Below are 19,076 nucleotides of genomic sequence, written 5' to 3' on the forward strand. Positions count from 1 at the left end.
GCAGCAGGAGGACAAGACTTGTGTTAGCTCTAAAGCAGAAGGAGAATAAGTGGTAAGTGGATGTGATGTTGTCATGTCCAAAACTTCTGGAGATCTGTGCTGAGACAGATGTTGGAGAAAAGATCAGGGAGCCTCATATCCTGCTTGGAATGAATCTTTAAACCCCTGATGGAACCTTAACAACCATTTCCAGCCAATCAACACAACTATTTTCAGTGAAACGCTCAGGTTATGCCTGACTGATGTCTACATCTGTGGATTCTTGTCATTTTACTTCACAGGATTGCACAACAAAATGCAAGTTGCAGTCCCTTTATGCTACACAAGAACAATAACAAAACATGACTATTTTTTATGGTGGTAGGGTGAGCTGAGGAGTATTACAACCGTAGTAAAGCAGCTCAGTAGGCGGGCACAAATTGTTTTCTGGGTGATTTCAATAGCTTGCTGCGAGCCCTACTGTCCTGGGCTGTGCACATCCAATGCCAGTTTATAATGTTTCCCTTCAGGATGCTTCCTATTGCCCCTCTGTAACAGCTGACAACAGCTTGGTGGAGGGATTTTGCTTTCTTAAGTCCCCTGAAGATATACAGCCGTTTCTGAGCTCTCCTTTCCAGGGTGGAGATGTGTGATGACCATGTCAGGTTCTCTGTGATGCTGATTCCCAAGAACCTCAACCTTTTTGGCCTGTTAAAAGCGATCGATTTTCAGGTAATATAGTACAGACATTCATGGTATTTATTCAGTGATACAACAGGCTGGGTCACATTATTAATCCAGCACAATTTGGAAAAAGCGATGGACCATGACCATGTCTGTGTGGACATGGTGAGTGGGTGGGTTTTGCCCAGCTTGTGATGTGGCTGTCCATATTAAGAGACACTATGATATTTTGAGATATACATTTATTTGCCATCTAACTCAGAATTATAATGAAACATCACTTTCATGTGTGTGTCCAGTATGCTAGAGAAAGAGGTCTGGGACTCATTTAGCCTGATTGAGTTAAATGACTGGAGGATGTGAAAGCAGTTAGCCTCAGTCATAAGAAAAGAGTAAATATCTGATTTTTTTTTTTTTTTTTCAATTTGGTCGGTTTGTCCGCTTGTCCCTGTCCATCCAGCATGTTGGTCCATAGCACTGTATCTTCAAAACTGTGTTCTTGGCCTCTTGAATTGGTTCACTATTCTTTGGGATCTACTGACCTTCCCTCTGGCCTGTGAGGCCAAAACTGCCATTTGTGCATCAAAATATATTTGACACAAATAATTTAATCATTTGTTTGTGCTTGACAGTGTGGTTAGCTTAGCACTGCTCAGTTTAAGAAATGTTAAAGGGAAACTTTGTATTCTTCAACCTGGACCCTATTTCCCCATGTTTTTGTGTCTATGAGACAAATGGGAACAACAATTTTTGAAACTGGTCCAGTCTTGAGTGAGAGTTGCAGCAGTGCAACAGACTGCGATGTAATCTTGCTTGTTTTTGCCACTGATAGACTCAAATTGTTATTTTTTTAAGTGTCTGACTGAGAAATAAAACATTTATCTTTACCTTTTCACTTAATCCGGTCTGTTAGTTATTGTGTCTAACCAAGGAGAATCAAGGAGAAGTCTTGTTCTGAGTCAAGTTATTGCAGGAAGACAAAAACAAACAGACTGGATCAAGAAAAGGTAAAGAAAAACATTTTACTCCTTTACAAAGAGCACTTTTGGTGGACGTAAATTGATGGACCGCTGTTGCCCCAAATATTACACTGCAGCCTGTTTTGCAGCTGCTGGCTGCAGCGCTCTAGCCAAGTACTGGACCAGTTTCTAAAAAATTGGTGATCTGAACGCATATGGACAGCTGAAACACATTGCCATTCACACCTTTGTCTATAATGTGTCTCCAGCTGTCCACATGTGTTCAGATTTTGTTACTGCCTATGCGTCACTTGTGCTAGAAGCTCAAAGGGCCCCATACACAGTTATTAAGTCCACACTCTCCTAGCTGCTCTCTAGCATGCTCGCTAGTCATGTTAGTGGTTGTTTCGGCATGGCTGGAGGTATTGCTGTCAGCAGAATTTAGTGTGTCTCACACACTTTGTCCAACTCGTTGTAAAATGGGCAAGTTATAGCGAGTTAACGTGCTGTCACCAAAACAGCCACCATGTCCTGCACTGTTGATGATGTCCTCTTAGGTGCTTGTGGAAGACACATCAGGACACATTAGTGTTAACACTACAAACAATGTGTGGTCAAATGCGTCCCTGAGGTTTCAGTGAAGAGATCACAATATGTCTTAGTAGGCGTTTACGCTTGTATTTAGTGCTGTCCACTTGTGATTGGATTATCAAAGATGCATGTGAGTACCAGATGTAAACAAGCTCTTAGACACAAAAACATGGGAAAATGGGGTCCAGGGTGAAAAGTACCAATGTTTCCCTTTAAGGTTCTTTCAGAAAGTAAGAGGTTACAACTCCATCTGTGTATGAATAGCAAGTTTAGCAAACTGATCTCAGAAAGTCCTACATTATTAACCAGCTCAAACTGGATCATTGAACTTCACTGTTGATTTTGCTGCAGAACTGTTTTACATGTTTTCTCAATTGCAAACTAGTTAGGAGATGCACACCACTGAAGCACTATGACAGCTCAAGCGATAAAGACTTTTAGGTGAGTCCTGAATTATTACCTGTCTTGTCCACCTGTTCTGAGGGGTTCTTTATTTCTAAACAAATTTGTTTTTAACAAAATTACCGCAAACAAGGGGCAGCGGGGGCCCACTGCTAGTTTTACATTTTGGGCCCATAGTGGGTTAAACTGATCATGGCTCTAAATAATGTGTTCACATAGGGAAGTATACTGTAGGTGCTCAACTCCTAGTTTACACTCTCTTAAAACCCTGTTGAAACATTGCTGAAGCACTCCTCAAGCAAATCTGGATCAATAGTACAATATAATATACACATATTTATTAAATGAAGTAGGGAACATCAGGTGTTCATTACTGTCTGGGATGGATGTCACATTTTTAACATTTCTGTAAGAGAGTTATTTTTAGTCATTATTTTTGCTTTCTCAGAGTACTGTTAATGTAAAATAGGCTAATGCATCTGAGCATCAGTGTGTCCCTTACGTCGTCATACTGTAGAGGTGATCACTGTGCGATTCTCAGCCACTAGGTGGCACTGTACTCCACCATATTGAAAGCTCAGCACTCAGAAATCTTGTCATGGAAAATCCAGCAGCTGCAGGGCCACTTTGTGTGACTTTTCATCATGGAGGGTTGCTTCGAGAAAATTAGACAGGACTTTGTTGTCTAGTCAAAGACGTTTTTCTTTTTGATTTGTGACTGCTGATGCTGTTCTTTCCTCTCTCCGTTACCAGTCCCATATGACATTTGTTGTACCCCCAAAGTGTTCAAAACACCAGAGGGAGGCCACTTCAGTAAGACCAACAGGATTCAGTCAGTCCCTCGCCCCCTGTGTTTCTATCATTCTGGATCTGAAGCTCGTTTATAAGCAGAAGACATTAAGTATAAAGATCCTGCGTATAATTTGCTGCTTGATCTTTTCTTATTCTCTGAATTGATCCACACGTGAATTGATGTTTCATGTGTGGCTTTTTGGTCAGGTCAAATGTGAAAAAGAACCTGTGAAAGCATGAATTTTACATGTGGTTTTCATTTGTAATACACTGGATTTTAAAAACTTGCTGAATTTTGTTCAAACTTCTCACACAGTTACTTTTATGTGACCAAGGGAAAAATATTTAGAAAGTTGTGAGCCCCAGAGAACAGTTTTGAAACCTACAGTGCACTTTAACATGACAAATAAACACTGAGGTAACAGATATTAAACATCCCAGTGAAAACATTGTCTCAGACGCCACATTCAAGACACAAATAGTGACTCCACAGAGCATTTTAGGAAACTGTGTTTATGTCAGTGGCCTAATATGGTGCTGCCACTGCCAAATCTCTATCTGCATATGTTAGTCATGAGGGATGCTGCATTTGAGTCATGACCAAAAGCCATGTAGACAGAAAGTAGCAGCACAAGTGCAGCCGCCCAAGTCTGCTGTGTGTTTGTGTGACGAGGCAGCTCTCTCTGCAAGTCTGATCTGTTTACCGCACTCTAAAAATACCAAGCTGTTGCATTTCCATAGACGAGGGCCCTGTCGTTTCATTTGTTTATATGGCGTCTTCAAATGTTGGCAAACCCTGGATGTCCACATGGAAAGGAGCAGCCTCAGGGTGCAAAAGGACTTTCAGCTGTGAGACAGACTGGAGGTGGCTGTAAAACATGCAGAATGTGGACAGATTCAAACTAAGAATAATCAGATTTTCTAAGAGATGGCTTTTTCCTTTTACATTGTAATCTAACTTTCAAAGGACATTTATCTTTTGACCCTCATATCAGCAGGCTGCAAGCTTTAATGATCAGCCTGTGTGGCTCTTGGCTTTGTACACTGCTTTAAAGTAATCCTGTTTCTTAATGCCCCTTACTTATCAACAATGGTGGCAACGTTACCAAGTACTTTTACTCAAGCACTGTACTTAAGTACAATTTTAAGGTACTTTACTTGAGTAACTTTATGCTACTTATAGTAAACTCCACCACATTTCAGGGTACGTTGTACTTTACTGCATTGGTTTGACAGTTGCAGTTACTTTGAAGTTATGATTATGATTATGAAAAATAAATGACAGGTTGATAACGTATGATTTTAACTACCCAACAGGATATACATAATCTCCACTTTGAATTTATGCAACACTTGTATTACTCAGTAATGATAATGATAATAATCCAATGTAAAAAAAAAAAAAGTATAATGACAGGGGGCCATTCTGCTGTGAAATGATTCATTTTGCTTTTGATAATTTAAGTACAATTTGCTTATAATACTTATGTACTTTTACTTAAGAACAGTTTAAATGTATCTTTATTTTTAATGGATTGACAGCAGAGACATTTTTAATAGCTGCATTGCTACGTTTACTCAAGTAGAGCATCTGAATACTTCTTCCACCACTGTAACACTCCCATTATAATCACAACAGCATACCTAAACAGAAACCGCTAAAACAAAAGAAAATTCACTTTTAAATCACTCTGAAAATGAACCTTATTTATTGACTGATAAAGTGTTTCTTTAGCTGAAAGTAAGCCTTAAAGCAGCCTTCTCTGAGGTAGATATATTTTGCACATGAGGCTGTCATACTGTATGTGTGCCTGTATTATTGAATGTTTTTGTTTTTAGAAATTGATACTAATCCAAAACCTCATTATCAGTGGCAGAAGAAGTAGCCTAATTGGAGCCTTTGCTTATGTCACACTATAAAAGTGCTCGACAATAAATAAAAGTCCTGCATTCAGTCTCTTATATATAAGTACGGAAGTATTAAGAGCAAAATATACTTAAAGTATTGAACGTATTCTGCAGCAGAATGACCCCTGTGTTTTGTATTATTGTATTAAAATCTAATAAGAATCTTCATCTTGTAGCTGTTTGCAATAGATGTATATTCAACTACTCTGCTGTTGAGTAGTTTAAACTATAATCATGCTTAAATATTATAAACTGATGGCAGGTTCTGAATCTTATTCTGCAAATTAACTCCAGCTGTCAAATAAATGAGTACAAGTATAAAGCAGCAGAAAATGGAAATACTCTATCAAAGTCCAAGTATCTTAACATTTCCTAAATGTACTTTCCATCACTTCTGGCCATAACTGGAAATGTGCAAACGGCCAGAGAGCAAGATTCAATATGTAATTATGTGTTTCTGCTATATGCAAACTCAATATCACCTCCCTTTAATACAGCGTAAACAACTTTTCTACATGACTGTGCACGGAAAGACAGAAGTCTGCAGGACTGTAGCCTAAAATATAAATCAGCTTTATTGAAACCTTTTACAGGACAAAAAGTTGGCAAAGGATTATACAATAAGTGCAAGATTTGTTGCAGTTCATGTTAGCCTAAAGCGTCGTGTGTTTAGTTACTCTAATAGGATAGAACATAGTTACATAGAATATAATTTGTTTGCACGTGTTACAAGAGCAAACACATTAAAAGTTCTGAAGCTTCTTTTGAAGAAGAAAACGCTTGTCGGGGTTCATATTGGCAGAGTGGTTTTTTAAAGGCCTCTGGGGTTTCTTCATTCATTTCCTTCAATGCATAGATTTCTCAAGTCCAACCAAGAGAGCTACTTTGGCTGCATGTAGGAGGCAAACATGTGAGAGCGGACGCTACGGTACATCCTCGTATGAATCCTCCAAAAATTAAAAAAGGAAATAAAAAATTGGAAAAAGTCCGCTTGTTTATTCTCTTGTGACGGAGCTGCAGTTTGACTGTGGCCCGTTGTTGCCTCTCTTGTTTGAAGTCCACAGTGACAGGAGGGCTCACATCACGCAGGGTTTGATGTCCTGACAGACGCTCTGGGGATGGTGGTGGTGGTGATGGTGATAGTAGGATCCGCCAGCCGAGGGGTGGAAGGACGAGATGCCGTTAAAGTTTAACACAAAATCTTTCCTGTCGCACACCGAGGAATGGCTCTGATAGCGTGGAATCCCCACTGCACAGGAGACATTAAACACATGTTAATAAACAGGTGAAGACATTCATATCCATTCTGCTGCATGAATACCCTAATAGTTTTATTTGAGAATCCTAAACCGAGTTTTGCAGTAAATTATTCAATTAATATTTCTTTTGACCCTAAATTAATGTTTTATGTGTCAAATATCTTCAAAAGGAATTATTAAGTGTTTCAAAATGTGCATTCACTGTCATTTAAAATGACCATCATTGACTGCTAAGGACGGACAAGGCCTTGTTTTACAAAAACATTTTGTTTATGGAAAAATATAACGTTCTTCCCAACTGTCTGACATCTTTATGGGTAAATTTGACGTTATATAAATTGCATATTTCTTTATATAAAAGATGAAATAAATTATTCTTTTAAATAATATTTTGGGGCGAAATTTCCCTTCTATACACTTCCACCAGGTGACAGCGCAATAATTTCCAGTAAATTGTATTTTAAACGGCCTCGCACCCTCCTTAAGTTATTTCTAAAAATCAAATATTTCTTTTATTTTGATTTTAACTAATAGCAGTCAAGGATGAGATTAAATTTTCCCTAGAGAGCCCCAGACCTGCAAGGATATTTAAATGAGACTCAGTGACGGTCATTTTGTGTCTGTAAGTGAGCCTCTATTTCCACAAGGAGAAAAATAAATGGGGAGGCTGTGGCTTCGTCAAGGTCATAAGGACTCCAGATGTGACTGTGTTTTTCAGGGGAAGACAGCAGGCTTTATCCTCCGGGCCACCGCTCGCTGCCCTGCGCCCGTTTTCACAGACAACACACAAGCCTTCCTGAATGACAGTACAGTTACCGACCCTGCACCGTGCAGCCGGTCCAGCGCGTTTATCCTCCGCAAAGGCTCAATTAAGACGCTGCGTAAAGTTTAACAAGGCCTTCCGTCTCTTGTGGATACGCAGTGGTTGAAATCCTCCGCCGGTGTGGTCCGACCTGCGCAGTCTTTGTTTAGTTAACCTCTGGGACCCTTTCGGGCTCCAGCATGGCTTACTCGCCTCGGTGAAATCCCCAGACTTTAGTAAAGCCTCAGTGTGTTATGTTAAAGTAAATGACCGTGAATATGGAGGTGCATTAAGAACGCGATCACAAAATAGCTGTTTCTCTTAATCTGCTTATTAGGTAAAATATCGCGTGAACACTTGTACAGATGTGCCTTAAATCCTGCAGACTGTGCATCCAAGAGACACACGTTACATATTACATATCAGCAGCTCTTAAAATCTAAATTATGTTTATTTATTGGCCTCAAAATAATTTTGAAAACTAATGTTAATTTTCCTGAACCAAGCCGGGGTCAGTGCATGTTGACTGTAGGGTTTATTATTCAATTAGCATTAAGTGTAACTTTATTATCCAATAAAATTAGTTAAACAATTGTTAAATTATTTTGTCACCCACAGTTAAACACACAGGCAAATAATGTAAGGGAAATACAATTAATGTAAAGTTAAAATGGATAGTACTAAATGATGTTTTTATTTTTTTACTCGCCTTGAACGAATATGTAAACTCCTCTTTGGCATTATTTTGGCTTTGAAATAACACGACAATCCTGATTTTAATTATTTGCTATATTTATAAATATATCATTTTATAATTGCGTTTTTGGAATTTGGAATTTGTCACAGGCCTCTGCTGCACATAGAAACAAATGTTGCACATTGCAGCCTGTCTTGCAGATGTCATGCTGTGAGGATTATTTATTATCATGTGTTTTTACAGATTTATTTTCAAAGATGAGTTTCATCATCCTCAGTATGAGCCATCGGTGAGTTTGTGGTACCTGATATATCACTGCTGTGGCTGTCCCTGCCGTTCTGGTGGAGATAGCTCTGCTCCAGGGAATAAGGCGACATGCCGGAGTGTAAACCAGAGGATGCGGGGCTGCTGGAGGTTAGAGGCTGCTGCTTGATGTAGGGGGACCCACCGGAGGACGCCCAGTGTGCGGATGTACTGGCGTATGGGGAGTGGCCGTCCAGCGCGCTGGCCATGGCTGGAGAGGACGGTACGGGGCTGCTGCTGCTGTCCGGTCCGTACTCCCCATTAGACGGCACAGGACAGCTCGCCATGTATGTGGAGCCGGGGCTTGGGGACATGTGGGGTACGTGGTGGCCGCCGCTCAGCCCATCGTACCCCCCGGCCATTGAATTGCTCATCATGTCCAAGTTGTAGCTGTTGCTGTGACAGGCGAGAGTGGCGGATGGAGCTTGAAAGTCAAAACTCTGCGGGAGAATGGAGGTGCCGAAGCCTATCCCGTTCATCATCCGATACATGGGCTTCAGAGCTTGGCATTTTCTCCTGAAGCCTCTGGGTCTGCGACGAAACGAGCCTTCCTCGAACATGAACTCACTGCCAGGATCGATGGTCCAGTAGTGGCCTTTCCCCGGCCTGCCCAGCCCCTTGGGCAGCTTAATGAAGCATTCGTTCAGCGAAAGATTATGCCGGACCGAGTTCTTCCAGCCCTGATATGAGCCCCTGAAGAATGGGAAGCGAGCCTGCAGAAACTGGTAGATCTCACTGAGTGTCAGTCGTTTGGTGGGAGAGCTCTGTATTGCCATAACGATGAGAGCAATATAGGAGTACGGGGGCTTTTCCGGTCGCCGTAAACCAGAGCTCGTCTTCTTTCCTTTAATGGCGGTGGACGAACTTTCTGTGGCGGCTTGTGGGCTCAGCATGGCGGGGTGCAAGGCGCCGGACGCCGGGCTGGATCTCAGAGGAGGCGGAGGGTCCAGCTGCTGCTGAGGGGTCTCGGTCGTCATGTCAGCTCTGACGTACGACTGGCGTAGAGTGGAGAGAGGGAGGGAGAAAAGACGAACCGTGAGATGTTTCAAAAGAGAAATATATCGGGATCCAGTGGTCAGTGTCCTTGCAAGTGAGCGTTACACCGCCAGTGGTCCTCAGAATCCCAGCGCAAAATGGAGTGAAATCTGTCTCCAGTTACGCACGACTCTCCCGTTACGCACGGTGTTCCCTTGACGCATGCAGAACGCACGGCGAGTACGCACTGACAGAGAGAGGAAGAGGAAGAGAGAGTGGGGGGAGCTGCTTATCCACTGGAGACGGAGTGTCCAGGCTTTAGCTCAACACAGGGGCTCCACTGGGTGTCACAGCGGCGCTAAGTGGCGCTGTGTGGCGCGCCGGGTGGTCATCAACCGCCTTAATAATCCCTCAAGTGGAGGAAACACGAAAGCCCTTCGACTTATTGCGCGCAACAGTGCAGCCAAACAAATCTCGGCCACCTATCATTTCATAAATCTTTCTTCCCTCTGCGAGAGCCCCCCACCCCCACCCCTTCTCCTCATCCGAACTCTGCGCCTGCAAATCTCCCTGAAATCAGTGACGAATAGAGCCACCCCCCTCCACCCTCTTGCCAAATCTGGCCCAAGTCCACTTACCGTTCTCAACAGCGTTAAAGCCCCTCATTCTCTCCTCTCCTCGTCCTTTCTTCCCCTCCCACCCCCTCTCTCCAAGTTCCAACTACACGCAATTAAGCCATCTATCAAACCTCCCCCAGACATCCCAATCAACAGCGCCACACGCCAGACGCACAAGTTAAAAAACGAGCTTTCCCCCCCTCTGGTCCTACATGTATGAAGTTGTGATTTCAGCCCGATGTGCCACAGATCATACATTTTCCTGACACGCATAAACCACCACAATATGTGCAAAAGGTCCAGCTTGCAATTGAAACCATGATGAGCCAAAACATTCACTTGGGCCTACATGATATCATCTGCGGCAGATACCCAAAACGCATCGTTGCGAAGCAATAAAAAACGCACCATCTTGTATTATTTGTATTATTTTGCTCATAATTTCCTCCCAAACTGGTCCAGAGGATAACAAAAACAAACTGTCGCAGTGCCGGGCTGGGGCGAGGAGTGTGAGAGATGGAGAGGTGGTGGTCTTTACCGTGCGTGTGTAAGCGGGGGGTTGCTCTGAGTAAATGACTTTGACATGAGTGGAAGCAGGCTTTTTCCATCAAGCCCGGCCCTGGATACCACACACAGCGCGCCAGTGTCAGCTTACCGCCCCGGGCCAGAGCCGGTCCCATGGGCCCCACGTTCATTAGAGAGAGAAAAGCGAAATTAGGCGAGCGGGCGTCGACAGTTTCCTCCCCTATGGAGACATCACACACAGATTTATCCAACATGATGGAGTTATATATCCCATAAAGGTAATATCAACATCCGTGCTGCGACGGAGAGGAGATCATTGAAGGGGGGGGAAAAGCATTACGTTTTGTGGCTGTCGATATACCAAGAGCTTTTGGTGGTGTTGTGCATGCTGTCCACGATTTTTTTTATTATGCTTTTAAATTTGTACTCATGCATTAACAATATTTGAATATAATTTTAGGTGCGTATTGATTGCTTCCTTTATTTCCCACAGGCCCGTAATGATGATGATGTTAGTAGGGGACAAATAAAAAACGCAAACACCATGAGAGGAAACTTTGCAGAAAAAAACATAGTTCCATATTTTACATTTGATTTCACACACTCCAATCTGTGTCTGCGCACGTGTTTGCCGACACGAGCTTTTTAAGTTTAGATATAGCCTGGAGGATTTTCCCAAACAATAACCAGCAACAATAACCTTTGCACTTTGCACAACAAAGGATGTGCGGATAAAATCATTTTCCACCATGACACGCAGGGCAGTTTGGAGGAGCTTAACGGCCCCAGAAATTTCCTGCGACATCAAAACTTATGACCCCCGCCGAGATCAGGATGCCTCGGCTTGCAGAGGGAATCTTTGTTCTGGGAGCGCTTTGAAGACGGCGCTCCGGCTGCTTTTACGCACCGAGATTATATGAGCTCCCAGTTTAGCCTTTTGGAAAATATCAAGTGATCAGCGGCCACCACGAGAGCTATTCAGAGGTGTTTTTGATAGAGGAGTTTGCCTTTGGAATACAGTCACGGCTGGAGGCCCATATGAGCCTATTTCCGACACAGTGAGGCCTTCTGTTTGTTTTCACGTTTAGGCTGAAATATATTGTTTATCCCCCATGAAATATTAGGTAGATAAGATTTTCAGAGAATGTTTGCCGGGCTTGTCTGACCTCAGGTAACCTAATTCAGGGTATTTTAAAATAAAATGCTCGAGGCCTACAATTTAAATGAAATATATTACAAAAACTAAATCATAAGGATCCTCTTTTTCTCATTAAAAATAATATCAACAATTATGAATATATGAATATACTATAAATAGGTTTACCCAAATAGTACGTACAATGTTTATACATAATAATAATTTTACTGTCCTTGTAGGCCTGTAATAAATATAATCCATTATATAAAACTATAACAAACACTGAGTTCAGCTCCCTTTAACGATAATCTAATATTCTGTCGGCTGCTCCGGGTTTCTGCTGGCTGCTCCGCTTGTGTTTCCTGTGGCGGTGCCGGGAGCTTTGGAGCTGCCTCTCCGGGACTCTGGGAGGTCAGGCGCGGTTCAGTTTGCTGGAGTGACAGACTGTTTGGACTTCCTAACATTGTGCCTGCCATAAAGTTTGGTTTCATAACACTGTGGGCCTTATTCATAGGCAGTGAGCCCTGGAACAGGCCCGAGTTTCTGCTCAGGCAGCGTGTTGATGTGGACCGGATCGAGCAGGCACGGCTGAAATGTAAATGCAGAGAAAAGTTGTTTACAAATATGAAGGATGCGCGTCATGACAACAAGGATATTCACAATGCAGGGACGGCGAGAGGATTACAGACACGTGACAGCCCCGCAGACAGGTGTGCTGTTCCGACGTTTCACCTGCAGGTTGCAGCATTGTCCCTGAAAACAGGAGCAGGTCTCACCTGTCACCTGTCAGCGTGCCCGGTGCGCTCAAACAGACCACAGCTTCTGCTTCAAAGCCTCAACATGCATGTGCATAAATATCAGAAGGGGCATAAAAGCGCACAGGCCTGATCAGTGTGTAGTCAATACAAGGGTGTTATCAACACATGGTTAAATGTTGAAATGAGTGCAGTGACAAAATTACAGGATGCTTAGTGTTTAAATGTACAGTTTCATTTGGACTCATCCACCTGCAGCAGAAGAGCTCATCTCAAAAATCCAACTTTCGTTTCAAAAACTTCTTTGGATTTTGTCATTTAATATATTTCATTGAGGATTTGTTATTTTGAATAATAATAAAGATGTTACAACTCACTTTCCATTAAATTACAACTCTTGTAGTTCGGTGACATCAGTCAGTTAAATGACATCTTATTTTTGTGGTATTATTTTCCTTGTCTTGTGCCTGCATTATAGTAAAACATGATCTTATTATTTAGCAGGCATATCGCTAAAGAAAATTCTCAGACCGTAAGTTTTTATTCGGTGTTATACGAAACAGTGGACATCAGAAATAGGCTACATGAGGTCATTAAAAAAATGCAGGAATGCCATTTTAACTTGAAGGAAAACTGTGCCGGAGTCAAAGAGGATTTCCTCCTCTTTATATTGATTTTCGACTACTATTGTAATTTTCTTTATAACAATACCTTTGAGATTTCACACCAACAATGTCTTGTCACCGGACCAGCAGCTGATGAGTCGGGGGCCTGTTTCAGGACCGTGGAGAGCAACTGCAGTCTTCTCCGGACCCGTTAAACAGCCTTTAGAACTGTGCGCGCGTATTATTGGAGATAATATTGTGTGTGCGTAAATCTGAACATCTGGCTGACATACATCATCATAGATAGTTGTGCTTTGGTGACTGTTTCTGTCGCATACAAGGAGCGCACTGCGGACACATCGCATCCTTATCTAGTTTAGTCTCTTGTTTATTATTATTGTAATAAACGGTCTCGCACTGATCATGACATAGAGCAGATTGTAGCAGATCATTTTAATATTTTTCCGTAAACAATTTGTGGCATATTTTAAATGTTATATTGTTGATTTGGTAAAACGTATAACAGTGAAAGTAATACATAGGCTAATAAATAGTAATAAATGGACTGTCCATATAAGATAAAAAAAGCATAAATATAACAGTAATCGTAGTTAAGTATTTTTCATTTCTTATGAGTCCTTCTGGATGGTTAACTATAAACAACTTATTTTATGAAGGGAACCTTTTTGCGGCCTGAGGCAAAGCGCTTTATTTGAAATATTATATCATATAAGAACTGTTTATTTTTATTGTCTGACAAATGTTTCACCACTGCTACAGTATTTTCGGTGTCTTATGAGTCAATGTGAGCTGGGCACATGTGTGTGCATGACACTTATAACATACCAATATAAAAATGATATTTCATGTTTAATCTTTATTCTTTGATCTGTCATTTTATTTGTTTACAGTGGTTGTTGCCTTGATTTTAATAGATATCGACTCTCTTTTTGCCATTTTAATAAGTAGCTGCTGGTCAATATTCATAAATTTCCATTAGTGTAAAGGGAGCCCTAAAGCAGTATGCTGGAATTTAGTTCAATTCTGTAATTTTGACTTTGATGATTTTGATTTAGGAGTTAATTTTCAACAGATTTTGAGACAAACAATCCCTTCCTTTTCAGCCTTTACAGTCAAATCTAGCGCAGACCTCTCTCCTGTTGAGCAGGTGTATGGCCCATTCCCTCCCACCCCCGCTGCTCTGTACACCTGCTTCTGATCTCGCAAACACCCCACACTCCCTTTCATGTCTGTAATGAACAACTCATTGGACATCAGGATCCCATTGTGACACGTTTTTTTATTCATAAAAATACCAGGCATGCATGAATCAATCTTAGGAAAACATCAGGCATTTCCATGCGTTTCTAGTGCAGCCACGTGATTCTCATCGCAGCTCAGTCAATATTTTATATATACATATATATGTACAACAATATTTTATACAGCAGGTCATACAAAACATGGAAATATAAATAGATTAATAGTTTTATGTTTCAACATCGCGCTTGGTTGCCGTCATACAGTGGAAATGACCAATGAACCATGGATACATGACAGCCAAACTCTCTCTCTAAACATCTTCATCACACACACACGCACTCATACACACACGCTGCGCGCACACACAGTGGAATGTCCTGCGATGACAGCAACTCTTTGCAAAGTCACCACACAGTTAGATCTATATTGACGACACGTCTTGTTTGTTTTTTTCACTGCAGAATGACTTACAGTAGTCATGATGTGACAGACAGAGTCCCAAACAGTTAAACAGCTAAAGCACTGAAAGCCAAGAGCGCCCAAAAGTGCACATCATGGGTCAAAACATACAAGTCTGACAACAGTCCGGGTGCTTTATGACAGCAAAGAGTCTATATGGAAACCTCGCGCCTTGCTGGACATCTTGAGCGCGTGGAGAGCGGCCTCAGGTGGGGCCATGCCCGGTGTTGTCTGCTGGAGGTATGTGAGTGCATCCCTGCTGGGCTCTGTGCTGCTGCTGTACGCCCCCTCTGACAGGTATGCGTGCTGTGCCGGGTAGCTGAGAGTGTAAGGCAGTATGTGGGCCCCTGGGGGCCAGTAGAGCCGGGGGGCGTGGGTCTCTGCATCAACGTCCTCTCTCCGTTTGAAGGGGGTGCTGAGGATGCTGTCGATGGCGAAGGAGCTGGAGAATTTGGCTCCCACCCTCTCCTCCGGGGCGGGGAGGTGGGTGTCCTCGCTGAGGATGTCCGGGCTCTCCCGCTCCTTGTTGGACCTCTTGGCGATGCGCTTCCTCCTGCGGCGGAACACCCCATCAGCGAAGGTGTACTCGCTGTGCGGGTTGAGCATCCAGTAGTTGTCCTTGCCCCAGGGCCTGGAGGGGTCCCGCAGAACTTTGAGGAAGCAGTCGTTGAGTGACAGGTTGTGGCGCACCGAGTTCCTCCAGCCGGTGTAGCTGCCGCGGAAAAACGGGAACTTCTTCATCAGGTAGTCGTTGATCTCAGCCAGAGTGAGGCGGCCGCTGCTGGACTCCCGGATGGCCATGGCGATGAGGGCGATGTAGGAGTAAGGGGGTTTGGGTCTGCGGGTGTAGGGCTTCCCCTTGCTGCCGTCGCCGCTGTGCGCGACAGGTGCCGGGCTGTTGGCCACGCAGTCCCCGTCCGACCCCAGCTCGTCCCCGGATAGAGGAGACGGGACTCCCCCCTCTGCGTCCATGCACAACTCCAGCGGCTTCTGCGCGAAGTGGTGCGCAGAGAAAACTTCAAGTTTCATTTCTCCCAAACAGATGGATGTTCTTCTCCCTTAAGCGTCTCCTCCGTTACAGTCTCGTGTGAGCTGAGCAGCAGAGCAGGTGTAAGAGTCCTGACAGCTGAAATGTCTCTGAGTGTTTGTGTGTTGTAGAGGCTCGTCTGAAGCGCTGGAGGCACCCTGAGCCTCAGTCTGGAGCAGCAGAATACAGATCTGTCTCCGGAGACACGCTTGTCTTGCTATAATATAATGCCTCGGCTAGGGACGGCCCACAGGCGGGGTTTCATGGCCGAGCATTGAAGCGTTTGAGTGATTTAGTGTATGTATGTTTACAATTGGACGCTACTGTGCCACACCAGGGAGAGGAAAAAAAACTGAGGGAGTGAAAAGAGAGGACAGGTATCTATCTATCTATCTATCTATCTATCTACTGTACATATTAACTATTTGCCAACACAGTTTCCGAACAAAACACATTTCCTGAATTAGAATGTGTGCCTTATATCTATTCAATAAACATTTCCCCGCTAAACTATTAACCAACAATAACAGTTCTATTAGGTCCCCTTTTCTGTTCGGATTCAAGACGCAGTGAAAATGCATTAAAGTGACTTCAAATGCATCTCTTGCAGTGTGTGATTTCATTTTTATTCATTTAACAGCTGCGATATAGTCAGTTAGACCTTAGGTTGTCCGGTAGAGAAAAAGGCACATTTTTGCGCACAACAGCAAAACCTGCAGAAAAACAGCAGAATAAATGGAAATACAGACAAGGCTGTTCACTTCAACCTGTTATTCCCTCCACCGGCGCTCCAGTGGAACGGAGAAGTAACGCGGACGCACAAGTGAAATAAAAGAGATGTGTCTGGATGAGTTCCACTTAACGCGCAATGACTGATATGTAAGATCTCAGGTTAGATAACAGGGTTGAGGGAATTAAAAAAAAAGATTGTTTGGGAGGTCATGTAAAGTTCAGAGGACCATCGCACCTGCATGCAAAAAAACCCCATCAGAACAACAGAAGCCTGAAAACAGACAAATCACTCTGCGTCAAAACCGGTGATGCAAATAAGTAGAGAGAGAGGGAGGCAGTGTCTGTCTCTCAAAACAGTAGTGAATATCTCACTGCTAAATGTAAATGTTGATCCTAATGACCCTAACAATAACTTTATTGTTTTATTTGCTGGAAGTACAGTCAGTTTTCTGGACTTAAAGTTAGATTAACCCATATTTTGGATACAGCTTAGTTCTTTCTAAGTCTGTTTTTTGTTTCTTGATAAAACGTCCTCATAGTCCATTTTTTAATATGTGGAAACAGTGGCATTGATTATTGTACAAATAAGTACACCAGGTCATACCATGGCACATGAGTTTAGGTCAGTCCAAATCTTATACTGTTTAAATCCCAGGGCCGGAAGAAGAGATTCTGTGGTCCTAATCAGAATTCCTCATTATTGCAGGGAGGCTGGTGGTTATTTTCATGTTGACTGAGGCTGTAGGTCAGCTCACATTTAGGCTTCTGCTTGTCCCTTCTGGCTTGTTGTGCAGTAAGTAACCAAGATGCTAAAAATCACCAGTAATAGAGAGCTCTTCCAACTACACAGAGTTACCTGTTTATCAGGTACCACTGCCTATAACTGCCCTGAAATAAATTATCGGTATATGAATGAATTATATTTCCAAATGTTTCATACTGTAACATTACTCATTACAATTTATATCAAAGGCTTAAAAATGAGAACTAATGAAGCAAATCTGCAAAAGTGTTTAGATCATTACCAGCCGCAACAACATCACAATATCTGGTACTGTTTTCACCACTTGAGTTTGTGTATGTGTGTTATCATGACACAGTGTGGTTCTGGTGACACCAATTGTAGTGTGAACTACAACAGAGGCCCCTTTGAGTATTTTTGCCAGGTGTTTATATTTGTCTATCTGTCTGTCTGTCTGTCTGTGGACAGATTTTGTCAATATGATCATGTTACAACCGTGCACGAAGTCACAAAACTTTACAGGTGTGAAGCTGAGATCAAAATAAAGGCCGAGTTCAAAGATGGCTGTGGTCCAAGAATGCCAGAAACTGGGAAGGGGCCATGGGCCCCCTGACTTTATGTCCCTGGCTGACATTCACTTTAAAATTACAGATTGCTGTATGGCGACTGGAAAGATCCAATGGCAAGATGGGTTCTAGTTTGCATTGTTGGCGCCTCCTGGCAGAAGTATCAGACACACAAACAGCAGCGTTTGGTATTGCATGATTGCAATTCATGAATCCAGACAGAGATTTCATCAAATGAAGTTGTGGCTTTTAAGTGTTAAGAATTGAAACTGAATAAGGCTTTCTGCAACTGGTTGGCTAGTAAGTAGTAATATCATACAGTGCATGAATGTCATTAATGTGATATTAAGGTGACACAAGTTAGCTGAAAAGGTATTTAAAATTTAAGTGTCTTTATATTCTTGCAAGGTCTCAAAAGGAACATAACCTTGTACATTTATAAAATAAAATAAATTTGTTTAATCAGTTATGACAAACAGAAATGCACAGATGACATCAATCTTCTGTGGGACGCCCCCTACTGGTAGCTTTTTATTTTGGCAGCCAAAAGAGCAGCAAATAGAAAGTTACAGTGTTTAAAGGAGCAATAAGCGGAAATTCATCATTTCCAGATTGAAGGAATTAAAAAATTGCTATGTGAAGAACTAGAGGTGTAATTTCATCTAGAGTATAGCATGACCTCACACACCCTCTCTCTGTGTTGATCTCCAGCCCCTTGCTTACAAGCCGGTCTGGCTGCCTGTTCATGTACGTTCATGTGAATTGCCGCCTCCTCCCTCCTCTCGGAGCCCTTAGCCCTCCCTCCCTATAAAAGGTTACAGCCAGTGAGCAATGGCAGCGCATATTTTCGAAGCGAAATGGCAGAGAGCAGAACGAAACGTTCACCTGAAGACGACCAGGATCCGACATTACCTCTAAAGAAACAACAGTTGTTGGCAAAGAAGTTGTCGGATAAAGAAAGGGACAGAACCCAGACTAACATTGGTCTTGCATTTCCAAGGTGGAGAGCACTGCAAGAGCTAAAGGGGCTACAATCTGACTCGGAGCTAGCTCTTCTTCTCCTGGACAGGTACAACATAAAGTCAAATGTCTGTTTTAATTAGTGTTACAGTAACGTTAGGCACATGTCGCTATATGTCGATTCAATTAAATGTAATCTTACAATCGTAGCATGGGTTAATGTCCGGAGCTTGAGTTATTAGCAGCTCGGTCCCAGCAATGGGTCAGGCGTTACGGTTGTGTTAGGTGAGTAGCCCGGCAGCCCAGTGAACATTTTCAATTAGCATTGTAAAATGT

At 42.6% G+C, this 19,076-nt stretch overlaps 2 protein-coding genes across 2 annotated transcripts; both read right to left on the minus strand.

Moving 5' to 3' along the window:
• Positions 1 to 5,872: 5,872 nt before the first annotated feature.
• foxf2b (forkhead box F2b) lies at positions 5,873 to 9,511 on the minus strand. Its single transcript, XM_033621201.2, has 2 exons — positions 8,378 to 9,511; positions 5,873 to 6,564 (listed from the first exon to the last, which is right to left on the minus strand). Exons 1-2 carry the CDS (start codon positions 9,351 to 9,353, stop codon positions 6,392 to 6,394), a joined length of 1,149 nt encoding a protein of 382 aa, XP_033477092.1. The 5' UTR covers positions 9,354 to 9,511; the 3' UTR covers positions 5,873 to 6,391.
• Positions 9,512 to 14,271: 4,760 nt separating this feature from the next.
• On the minus strand, positions 14,272 to 15,937 carry foxq1b (forkhead box Q1b). The gene has a single exon (XM_033621229.2). The coding sequence runs from the start codon at positions 15,740 to 15,742 to the stop codon at positions 14,849 to 14,851; it is 894 nt and encodes a 297-aa protein (XP_033477120.2). The 5' UTR covers positions 15,743 to 15,937; the 3' UTR covers positions 14,272 to 14,848.
• Positions 15,938 to 19,076: the final 3,139 nt, after the last annotated feature.

This window comes from Epinephelus lanceolatus, chromosome 6 (genome assembly GCF_041903045.1).
Source record: "Epinephelus lanceolatus isolate andai-2023 chromosome 6, ASM4190304v1, whole genome shotgun sequence".
NCBI lineage: Eukaryota > Metazoa > Chordata > Actinopteri > Perciformes > Serranidae > Epinephelus > Epinephelus lanceolatus.

What these genes read in the sequence shown, in the direction of transcription:
- foxq1b (XM_033621229.2), bottom strand. Translation starts at nt 15,742, where the DNA reads ATGAAACTTGAAGTTTTCTCTGCGCACCACTTCGCGCAGAAGCCGCTG.
- foxf2b (XM_033621201.2), bottom strand. Translation starts at nt 9,353, where the DNA reads ATGACGACCGAGACCCCTCAGCAGCAGCTGGACCCTCCGCCTCCTCTG. An exon ending in CCACAGCAGTGATATATCAG is followed by an intron (nt 6,565 to 8,377) that starts GTACCACAAACT and finishes TCTCCTGTGCAG; the next exon opens with TGGGGATTCCACGCTATCAG.